A 12,629-nucleotide genomic window follows, 5' to 3' on the forward strand; every position below is an offset into this window, starting at 1 on the left:
TAGGACGGATGATAGTAAATAATATCAGTTTACACGGGAAGGGAACGTGATATTTGATTATCACTGTTGTCAGATGATGTTATAGATACATCTCCAGTACTCACTGAGCTCTTTAACGCAGTCATTTACAAGCTGTTGCTCCTTCTCTTCATACGAGATGGTCTCTGTCTCCAGGTGATTCGCCTAGAAACACACACATTAATGAATAATCCGTACAAACAATAGTGGCATAGTTTTACAAAGCCGCTCCTTTGACTAAATGCTCTTGTTGGGAGACAAAACAGGTTTCCCGTGTATTAGAACAATACAATCGAGGTTGAATTTAATGTACAGGACATACAAAACCGTGAAGTGGCCATCTAACAATGTTACAGGAGTCGCTTTCATTTCATGATCCTATTTATAGAGGTTGACATATATGATCTTTCTTGTATATAGGTTAATATTTAAGTTTCTACGTATATAAGTTTTGTTGTGAATAGGTTTGGTGTGGATGTTGATTTTATAGTAGTGAGGCATGGAATTCCAGTCCTGTGCTGAGGTCAAACACCCCACATACGTCACTTCACATCTAAAGTTACAGCGACTGGAGACAAACGGCCAAAAAGAGAAAGTTGATAATGCTACACATTCACATGCACATGAATTGTCTGGTTGAATTAACTTATAAATGTACATGATGCTGTGAAATTTAAACAGTGGCTTGCAATTGTTATCTGCAAAAATAAATTCGTAATAATGTATTACTTAATAATTTTGACGACATTAAATAAGAGACTACATGGAATACATTTTAACTGACAGATGGACTGATAAAGTAAACCTGTTTGCCCTTATTCTTGGTGTAAAAATCAGATTGGAGTTTGGCAGGTATGTGTGCATTATTTAACATTGGACTGTGGCTGAAGAGTGGGTGTGGTGTCTGATGTAAAGACTGATGTGATCAGATCTCACCTCTGATCGGAGGCTGATATTCTCTTCCTCCAGGTCTTTGAGTTTCTTTTGCAATGAATCCAGAGGAAGATAATTTGGCATGCAGAGAGATGAGTCATTACGACGAATACTGCAAAGAAAAAAAATTCTTACCCTTTTGACCAGAAAATTTGATATTTTATTATAATTGACACTTTCTGAAAAAATATGGTCAAACAAACATTAAAATGTTTCGATAGCATCACAGAGCCTGTTGTATTTCTAAAGTTGGCTTAAGCTAGAAATAAAGTTCTGTTTTAATGCATACGCGAGGGTCTGCGTACAGTGCATGTGATGCAAATTTCGTCATCAGAAGAGTACATGCGCACTGCCCAATTTTTATAATCGATGCGTCGAACTTCTGTGTGCGAGTCAAATAAACTATGCATTGCAAAGCTGTGCATTCGACCGTGCGCATACAATCGCATGCACGTAAAAAACAAACTATCCCCCGGGCTTAATTTATAGCTGTCATTTTAACATTATATACTTTCCTTTCAAAAAAGCTAATTTTAAAACACAGGGATGAGGACACACTGCAAAAAATTATTTTCAAGAAAAATGTTCTACTATTTTTGTCTTGTTTTTAGTAAAAATACCTAAAAATTCTTAAATTAAGACGACCCAAGAAAATAAGTCTAGTTTTTAGACAAAAAATATCAAATTTAAGGGGATCTGTGCATAAAACAAGCCAAAAATGCCAATGGGGTAAGCACATTTTTCTTGAATTTGTTTATGAAAAATGTTCAAGATTTTTTGCAATGGTGGATCTGCTACTTTTCTTCATCTATCCTGAATTAGTGAATGTAAAGTAAATGATGCAAAAGCCATGACGGCCTGGTAGAGTAATCATTACAGAAATACAAAAAATGCGTATGTGTTGAACGTGGCCATCATCGGTTGAGCATACTTTGAAAGATGTGCGGACGTGGGTGCGCGAGACAGACATGTAAAGAAAGTATGCCCAAGCCTTAAGGGACTTACGGTGTGGTAGAAGCAGAATCTCCATCACTCTCTTCTGCTGCACTGGTGTAAAACTGCAGGAGTTCATCCTTCATTGAGAGATCATGACGCAGCTGAGATACCTACACACACCACATATATCAATCTAAATGAGGACACACTGTTTTAGTAGAGTTCTAGTTATAATTACTATAACTTAACCCTAAAGGGGTGCACACTAAAGTGTTTAAATGCGACTGAAACGCCAGGCAGATGCCGACAGCAATATTTCTACCGAGCACTTTGGCTGCTATAATACTTCTGCTTTATCAGTTGTTGAACGATGCACTGGTGGGTTGTTGTGATATTTGTCACGCCCCTACTCCACTGCGACTGGACGGCCAAATGAAAAGTGACATTGACGAGCTGAGCGTTTCACCCAGAGTTAAAAATCTTTCAACTCTGGGCACTCAGCGCTAAAAAAGAGCGAGTGCCCTGAAAAAAGCACCAGCTGCTAGCATTTTTAAAAAGCGCGGTGCTTCCATTGAAAACAATTGAAAAGATACGCCGGTGTCCGCCGCAAACGCCTTGATGTACACCCCCCCTAACAGATAACTTTATGCATAACTTTTATAGGGGTTTTACATTTGAGGACGTTTTTTTTTTTCAAAATATAGTTTAAAGTCTGCGTAAAGTCATTTCAGAGAATCGTTTCTAAACACATTATACATGTTAGAAATGTAAACAATTCCTATACCATTAAATTATACAATTAAAGTTTTTTCACATTTCTTTGTTCAGAATTATTTGGGCAGGGCTAAAACGGTGCCTCGATGATCCACTGGAGCCACCGTGCATTGCCCCGTCCCCAAAACAACCGTGAGCATCCATTCAGGTTGCAGCGATAGTTTCCCATGAGTGGGCGTGGTTTCGCACAGACAGCGGACACACCCCCAGCACCCGAGAGCAGAGAATCGTGTCTGTTTTTCCAAGATTTTGATAACTTATTATATTTACTTTGCGTTTTTTAAATCATTAAAATTTTTTTGTGGTGTGACAAACTGATAACAAATTTCATATCTGACTTTACACGGACTTTAAGTAGGTACGCACACACACACATACATACAAACACTACCTATAGTATAAGCTTACAACAATACACTGTACTCAGTAAATTTACATGTTATCTGCTCTATGTTAGTGTTTCTCATAAAAACTTTATTTATATTAAAAATAAAGTCTTCCTCAGCTTTTATGAAGTAAAAAGTAAATAAGCCTAGAAGAGGTTAAGCAGCAGTCACCTCCTCTCGTATCTGCTCCACCTGCTCCTCCAGGAAGGAGTTCCTCTCGCTTAAAGTTTTATTTTTCTTCAGCAGAGATTGACCAATACGTGCAGCCAACTCCAAATCTCGCTCTTTCTGGAAAGACACAAAGGAAAGAAAAAAAATTACCACAAGTTTTGTGACTGGCTAAAGATCAGGTGTAAGACAAAGAATATAACCCAACTTGATTTGCATATCTTCAATAAAAAATATTTTTTTATTTTACTCTTAAACTTAACTTGCACATAAGAGTGTCCGTGACCTGACCGTGTAGTGGGTACATCAATATTTAACTTTTGAATATAAATAGATTAAAGCACTTTATCAACAAATAACGGATTACAAATAGTTGATCTTAAAATAAATCATCAAATCATACAGTTCAAAAACATCATACAGCGCAAGACAATTATACTCCTGGATACAGTATATTCCTACATATAAAGACTACAAGAGATCACAACAACTTAAATCCATAAACCTCTAGTGTTTATTTAAAAGCCACTGACCCCATACACCCACTTCCACGGCTCTCACCTCTTCCAAGAGACGTGTCACGGCGTCTATGTCATTATATGTTTTAGTCATCTGGCCCACTCGATCAGCACACAGTACTGTGAAGACAGAAGGTGAAACAAACATAAGTTTTTATACTTTACATTGTAGACTCCATTAAAAATTAATCTGGAAAGTAAAACAGGAGGTGCCAGTCAATGAATAACACAGAAAGCATGCTGCAATAACAAACACAGAGTTTCCCGGTTCGAGCCCAGGTTAGGTCAGGTGGCCTTTCTTTGTGGAGTTTACTACAGGTACTCCGGTTTCCTCCCACAGGCCAAAAATATGCATGTTAGGTGAATTGGATATGCCAAACGTCCCCTCCATTAACGTGTGTATGGATTAACTTGTGTGCATGGGTTAACCAGTTTTGGATGAATATAGCCATAGATGCTGGAATGGCGCTAGCAATAAACGAACAAAAACAGAGTATAAATGTTTATAAGTTACATTTACAACACAAATACACTAGTCAATGTGATATTACAGAAATCAACTAAAACAACCGGTTACATTGGATTCTGGTTCATTTTGCCAGTTATATATTGTAAAAGGATGAAAGAATGATCTATAAATCTGTGTATATAAAACAAATGCAAACATAAAACTATTAATGCATCCGTTGAATTGCAGGGCGTATTTTTATATGGTCTGATAAGACAATACTATCATCTTGGTTACCAAAGCCTCTCCTGTGTTAAACCCAACAGAGATAAAACAAACCATAAACACCAGCATCTTCACATTTATTCATAATTAATTTATTAATAACTTATTAATAATACAGTATAAACAATAAGGTAAAGATAAATGAATGATCATGGAATTCCCAGGTTCAGCAGCCATGAGATGCTCCCTAAAGAAAAGTAGCTAAAAATTACCTCCAGTTTATATATTAAGCTGACTTTTGTCATTTATAAAATCTAGCTGTCTTTGTCGGTCTGAACTTCCGTGTACAACTTCTAGTTAATCCAAACATAAGGGCAAAAATAATCATTGTTTGTAGATTGTACACAACTACAATGGCCAAAAGTGAAGAGCTGACATATTTGCTTTTTTCCAAATGTTTTATTAAGATGCATTAAAAATATTGAATGCATGTTGTATTCGTGTGTTTGGAGTATAAATTGAAAAATTATTTAGGGAGGCTTCAAATTATAAAGGAGGCCAAAAATTATACACTAAGTGTGCAAGGTTTATAAAGAATACAAAATAATACCACAAAAGAGGATCAACAAATATAATAACATATAAAATTGTGGTCAATCTATGCTTTATTGCCGGTGAGCTTTATATGTTATATATATATATATATATTTATATTATGCAAAAAATACTTTTAATTTTTATGAGATTAATATATATATAGTTTGTGCTGTGTGTAACATACACTACATATTTAAATGTTAAATCTAACCTGAGGGGGCATTATAAGCAATATTGTACAAATAACCTTGATCTGACATTACTTTGGGCCACAACTGTACAAAGCCTCTTAGAGTTAGGTGTGAAATCAAATGCAAAGCAGACATTTCCATCTGCGTCACATAGAGAGTACAAAGAGCGAGGGCAGGTACTGTACACCTGAATCCAGCAGACAAGGGCCACCAACACCCTCCATCTATATATAATTTCAACATTTCCTCTGAAACCATCAGCTCATATAACACAGAACTATTACAATGTTATTACGAGGGCAGGGTTGAAACAAAGGTTTCCGTGCTTTTATTACTGTAGGTTCAATCCAGCAGCGCTTCACTTCTTGACCTGAATTGGTAGTAAAAATATCTGAAAGGATAAGACCCGACAACCACGATGTGATGGAGTGATTTATTCTGCATGTGTTGGCATGAAATTGGACACAAAAGGAAACAGAGCAAAGTCTAAATCAATCTATAATTAATACATAAACCATAATAAAGTCTCATACAGTATAATCATTACAAAAATATTTAACCATCCTGTATTTACACTTCTACACGGTACAATTTTATTTTCTTATATCAACATAAGTTATTGTTTTACTCCAATTTGAATTAAATATTGAGTTAATTATTAATCCGTTTAAACCTATTTTTAACCTACTCTTTATGCAAGTTTAATTGACTTGCATAACCATTTTTTTTGTACAGTGTAGTCCAAAGTAGATATACTTGACTGAAGTTTAATTTCTCATGGTCCTAAACCTATTGATTTAAAAAGGTTTATGCTTAAACAATTTATTTGATCTATTATTTGTGACCCTGGACCACAAAACATGGTCATTAGTCGCATGGGAATATTTGCAGCAATAGCCAACAAAACATTGTATGGGTCAAAATTGTCACCCAAAAAATCATCAAGATCATGTTCCATGAAGATATTTTGTAAATTTCCTACCGTAAATATATTAAAAATGTATTTATCATTAGTAATATGAGTTGCTAAAGACTTGGACAACTTTAATGTTCTTAATTTTTTGCACACTCACATTCCCGATTTTCAAATAGTTGTATCTCGACCTATCCAACAAACCATCATTGGAAAGCTTATTATTCAGCTTTCAGATGATCTATAAATCTCTATTATGACTGTTGGGCTAGTTACTAAAAAATTTACATTACTTATTACTTCCCAACAGTAATTATTTACACTACCAGTTACGTTACTTTTCCGTTACACCCCAAAAACTTAATTGCATAATTTTGGAAGTCTGTGAATCCAAGAAAGTTGCAGATAAATGAAGAGTACAACTGGCTCAAACTACTTCTGTAATTTATTAAAGCAGTAACATGTATCTGCAACAGGGCTCAAGTAGGTGGTAACGTTGTGACTAAAAGTAACTAGTATCTAGCCATTTATTTTGGATGGTAACTGTAATATTAGGGCTTTGTATTGATTCAGATTTTCCAGATCGATTCGATTTCGATTCACAAGCTATCAAATGGATTCGATTTCGATTCTCTGTTTAATTTTCGATTCCGGTTCTCGGATCAGTTTTTATACTCAATTCTCGATTCAACTCAACGAATAAAGATTTAATAAAAATACTATATTAATAAAAAAAGAACAGTGAACAGCAGTTTACAAGTGGGTAATTAATAAAAGAAATTAAAAGCCACAACACTAATGTTGTCATCTTGCTTGTGAAATCTAAAATGCTTCCATACCTCTTACTTTTTATGTGAAGGTGGCATCAACGTGGATGAAGCACCTGAAACCGCCATTTTAAGCACTGAATGAATGAATGACAGGCTCACCTCTCGCTCCTTCATAACATTGCGCGAGGCAAAAAAAGAGGGTGACATCTAGTAAAGAAAACTAATAATTAGATTTAAGTTAATCTTACGTTCAATGTTTGTGGAAGTAAATATGAAAGAAAAAAACAATTCTGCTCTTTGAGAATCGATTTTTAATCGACCACGTTTAAAAAACAACAACGATTAATCGAAAAATCTATTTTTTTGCCCAGCCCTATGTAATATTATTTAAAAAATTGTAATTAGTTACCAGGGTAAGTTATATTATTAGAGTAGTTAAAGTAACTAGTTACTGCCCAACACTGGTCCAGGGTCACACATGATCAATGCATGAAAATACTTTTGTAAGCAAATGAATTAGTTCAAATAAAAACAAGTGCTAAGCATAATGTACATGGGAACTCCTTCAACATAGTTTTAAAAGTATCCCAGAATGCACCTCATGAACTTAAGATAATCCCCTCATGAAGAACTGTAATGTAAGCAAATACTGTTTAATCTAAAGAAAGTAAAGTGCAGGATATCAATATTAAAGGATAAATAGGTGTGTCAAAACATTTCATGCCATTTTAGAATATATTAACATCTCAAGCATCACTGTGTAAAATAGACACCATATCTCACACCACAGAGAAAAAAATGCTTCATGTTATGCACCTTTCACAGATCAAAAGTAATCATTTATAAATAAACAAACATGCTCACCAATTATTTATTCACATGGATAAACACTCATCTAAGATCAACTCAAGAGTATAAACAGCTGCTGGTCTAAACTCTCACTATGACGCGTTTCACACTAACAAATGTTTCTGCATACGACTTCACTTCAGTCACCCTCAGTACCATGAACACCGCAAAACACAACACAACACAACTCAAAGCAAGCGTACACAATGAACTACCATTGGATCAGCGCCCTGCACACAGATGATTATTCCCACAGTGTAAACTGAACACAAAGCAGCCAGCCAGGCATTAAAATCTCCCACACGACTTGTTTAGTGTGATCAAGACATGAAGTTGACTTCTGTCGTCTTGAAATAAACTCCCACGGGATTCAAATCTTTTGTACATCATGTACAAAAATAAAGATAAGGCCTTTCAATGGTGCTTTAATGAAGTCTGTATATTGTATAGTGCTGTGCAAAAGCCACCATGCCAACATTAGATGTTGTTTTTGTAATTGTATAGTGATCACATAATTATTTATCAGTCTCTTTATTGGAATACAACCAGAAAATACAGGAAATGTGTATGTAGTATTAAAAACAGTATAAAAGTAAGTTGAAGTGTTAAGTTTTTAGGGTAAACTCCCCTTTCACTTGAGCAATAGCAGGCAGCTGCAGGATCTCTTAAACTTAAATGAAATTAAATCCTAATTTCTCATTCTAATTGAATGACTTCAGGACTTCAGTCTACTTAAAAAAGCTCAAGATGTGTTTCGTGCCAAGAGAGGTCACACTAAATACTGACTGATGCCTGAAGAAGACATTTAGTTCTGAAAATTGTTTTGTTTTTAATTTCGGGTACATATTTCCTGTATTTTCTGTATCTTAATAAAAAGAGTGAAAAATAAATATGGATAATGGACATTAAAACTTTGCTAAAACAAAGCTGGTGATGGTGGCCGAAGACTTTTGCACAGTACTGTATATAAATACAATTATTATGAAATGAAATAATAATAAACATTGGCTTTGTATAACTTGCATGCTTATGATTCTGTATTGAGAATTTTTTTATGAATGCATTCAATATACAGGCGTCATCTTAACCATAGCATACTCAGAATGCTTCTCTAAATAAAATATTTGAAAAACAAAAACGCATACAAATTATTACAATAGTTTTACAATAGTCTAACAATTACTGAATAACATACGTGCAATGAATGCTGGCACGCATAACAATGTATGAATGGCCTTTAGTGTTTATGACCATTTACAATAAATACAAGCAGCACTCCACGATCTCAGTTTTAAGTCATGTTTTAATACTTTCTGAAATACCTGATTGAATATTACAGTTACAGTTGCATGACATGAATTCATTGGCATGTTTGTAATGTAGGCTTGCATGATTGTTTTTATGGTAAGGATGAACCATGTTAGTGTTGATATGATCACCTGTGTGGCCTTTCCCAAAGCACAAATCACAATTTAAACATATTCCCATAACTGTATGATTAAGATTCAAAATAAATATATTTTTCTTATGACACTACAGTAATACACTGTTGTAATAAATGGCCAGCTGTGTCTTTGCATCATGCCTGATAAGATTAACTTATAAAGTGATAAGATTCGAGCAAAGCAACTTAATACCTTAACACCCAGTAATGGCTGATGGAGAATCTGATGTACTGTATATATATTTAGATGCCCTTACTTAGTATGTTGTTGTCACCAGTCAAGAATGCCAAACCGGTTTCTACTGTGTGAATATTTAAGACACTTGACCAGTATTGCTATTTTTATACACAATAATAACATTCTCCTTACATTTAACAAGACAATACTTGATCGATCAAATCACAGGTATCGTACCTTCCTCCACCGAATACCCCTCCACCTCTTCATCAGCATCAGCATCATCATTGTTTGAGCTAAAGTAAGATACAGTAGATATATCCAGTATCTCTGATGAAGAGTCAAACTCAAAGTACTCCTCATTTGAGCGATCGAGCGGCAATGCCATGCTGTCACTGGGCTACCGAAGCCCAGGCAGGCTCAGGCGTCTCAGGTACGGAGCCATGAGTGAGACTGTGATGATGGGTGGATGTTTAAACCTATCTGACAGATGAGATACTGTCTGATGTCACACACCTGCCTGACACTTTGGGCTCGGTCACTACAACTCAGATTACAAACAGCAATGGAGGGGTCACTTACACAAGATAGCGTAATAACAACAACACATTTTACTAAATTAACTATTTTTTATGTGTGAGATTATAAGCACTACAGAATGTATATGTTTTACAATAACAAACTATTTCAGGGAAAGAATTTGTCTCCCCCCGCAGAAGACATAATGGTACTTTCCAATGATGAGTCATGGCAACTTAACAAGGCGTGACAGTGTTGTGTTTGAATACACCTGTTCAGTGGGCGGAGCCTGTACATATTTCCTGATGAATAGACTTTACATAGCCATGCAGAAGACAAATATTACAGGACTTTTGTCACAACGTGGACAATAAAATGAAATAAACGGATGAATACGACATAAGTCAGAGGAAGACACACCTGTTACTAAAATACGAGAGATATAAATAGATTTTTATATTTTTAGGTGGATGTCAGTAACATGTTTAGGTCACAGACTGGATCACATTAATATTTATAGTAATAACATTTTTCATGAGAATTAGATACATTTTCACCCCAAATTATGATTTAAAAATGTACTATGTATATATTATTGTCTATATAATATTTCATTTGGTTTTGGGGTAAAATTTATGTCATTCAGACTATTAACAATATCATTAAAAACCTTCTTATTCATTTTGCCTCATAAGCAACTTCCTTTGAATGCACAAAGTTTAGTCATGGAGATAAGAAGTAACCTTTAAACTCCAGCAACCTAACCTTAAATGATAATAAGATTTATAATAACAGCCCTGTCTGTGTCACCCTGTGTCACCCTGTGCATACGTGCACAATGTGATTAGTCTGGGTTTGTTGTGCCATTGCTCATCTTTCCTTGTAACCCTGACAGAATGCAAATGGCTTTTAATAAGACACAATTAGCATTGTTGTGCAGCAGAACTTCCTGTTTATGTGGTTTGTTGGGAAACTTCATTCCTATGGAAACGCAACATAAGCGAGAGAGGAATGGGGCGGATCAGCAGTGTGGCCGTGAAGGAGGCGGGGTTTCTCTTTTGTGTTGACTTTACCACGGCTGAGCCTTTGTGCTTTAAAGCCATTGAAAAAGGAAAAGAAAAAAGCAAGAAAAGACGTGCAAAAAAAGGACACATGGTGAGGTGCTCGCTGGGAAAACTTTGAGAGCGAAGTAAGAACTAAGAATGAGGAAATACAAAAGAGGTTGAACAGGAATAAAGAAAATGAGCAGGGGCATCTCTGTGTGTGTTTTTGGGTTTGTTTATAAGTGAGAAAAAACTTTCGATTTGAAATACAGTGAAAAACATAAAAATAATGCAGTGTGGGGTTTTTTTTGTTATTGGACACCTGCCAAAAGCTCTGAAATCTGCCAAATCATGTACTTTAAATTTAATGTGTCAAAAAACAATTCAACCTGGCATTGGGTCAAATAGGGACGAACCCAACCAGTGGGTTGTAAATTAAACTATGCCCATTTTTGGCTCAAATATAAACATTTTCTGTGTTCATTTAACCCAACGGCAGGGTCGGTCCCTTTTTTAGCCAATGCTGGATTGAAAATTCTGGAATGAAAACAATGAAAATATATGAGATCTATACTGAAACACATCTCAATGTGTACACGGTATATGTGTTAAATTCAGCATATAACACCATGACTTATATATTGGATGCTAGTAATGATGGATGTGTCAGAACTGAAAGTATTTGTAAGGACTGAAATTGAGAAAAAGTTGAACAACGGTGCTGAACTATTCAGATAAAGATATTTTCATATCCAAAAGCACAGACTTATTCATTGTAAAGTATGAAACAAACTACTGGAAATCAGATGATTTAAACCAAGAGGTGTTCACCCCAAAAAATAATATTTTTTTAAATATAAACATTTTAATAGGAAAGTAAAATATGGTTGCAAGCTTTGTTTTATAAAAATATTTAATTTTTTTAACTAAATATCTAAAATAAAGGCTAATATTATGATATAATAATAATAATATTATAATAACAATAAAAATAAATATAATATATATCAAATCCAAAAACGGACTGGTTCAAGTTTAAAGATAGGTTAGATCAGGGGTCTCCAATTTTTTTTGCAAGGGCTACCAAAATGGATAAAATTATCTGGAGGGCTACTTTTTGTTTTACTTGTTGATTTAACTTTATTTTACTTGTTGACATATTCATTCAATTTACTCCATTTTTTTAAGGTAACTGGTTGCAATCAATTTATTTAAGCTACATTTTTTTAAGTTATATTTTTGGGCCATTTTGCCTATATTAATAGACAGTAGTAATTGAAAGGCGACAGGAAAGTACAGGGTGGAGAGAGGGGTATGGGATCGGCAAAGGACCTCGAGCCGGGATTCGAACTCTGGTTGCCGGAAGTGCGTTTGCACCATATGTCGGAACACTGTCCACTACACCATACATTTTTGCTTAAATAAATTGATTGCAACCACTTACCTTAAAAAATTTAGTAAATTGAATGAATCGTTTTTTTCAGGGTTGAATAATTGTATTAAATGTCAACATACATAAAAGTAGCCAAGCTAATTTAAAAAAGATGTAATAAATAAATATTAAAATTGAGGCTATTAATAGAATGTGCTTTGGCAGGCAACTCACAGACTCCATGTGGGCATCCTGGTGCCCGCAGGCACCATGTTGAAAACCACTAGTTTAGATCTTACAATAAAGTATGTATGGATGCAATTTTTTTTGGATTTATACAAATATTC

At 34.9% G+C, this 12,629-nt stretch overlaps 1 protein-coding gene across 6 annotated transcripts in view; it reads right to left on the bottom strand.

Annotated features, from left to right (window-relative positions):
* trak1a (trafficking protein, kinesin binding 1a) overlaps nucleotides 1-12,629 on the bottom strand; it is a 55,821-nt gene that overhangs the window by 19,179 nt on the left and 24,013 nt on the right. For 4 of the 6 annotated variants that reach the window (XM_055209524.2, XM_055209521.2, XM_055209523.2 and 1 more), the window contains 5 exons: nucleotides 3,777-3,853; nucleotides 3,219-3,335; nucleotides 1,957-2,057; nucleotides 955-1,063; nucleotides 105-183 (listed from right to left, as the gene is read on the bottom strand). In XM_055209524.2, coding sequence (XP_055065499.2) covers nucleotides 105-183; nucleotides 955-1,063; nucleotides 1,957-2,057; nucleotides 3,219-3,335; nucleotides 3,777-3,827 — 457 coding nt within the window. In that variant the 5' untranslated portion in view covers nucleotides 3,828-3,853. Of the gene's footprint in view, nucleotides 1-104; nucleotides 184-954; nucleotides 1,064-1,956; nucleotides 2,058-3,218; nucleotides 3,336-3,748; nucleotides 3,854-9,585; nucleotides 9,836-12,629 lie in introns of those variants that run through there. The other 2 variants (XM_055209522.2, XM_055209525.2) reach the window with 2 other exon arrangements.

Source organism: Misgurnus anguillicaudatus, chromosome 10 (genome assembly GCF_027580225.2).
Source record: "Misgurnus anguillicaudatus chromosome 10, ASM2758022v2, whole genome shotgun sequence".
Classification (NCBI taxonomy): Eukaryota; Metazoa; Chordata; class Actinopteri; order Cypriniformes; family Cobitidae; genus Misgurnus; species Misgurnus anguillicaudatus.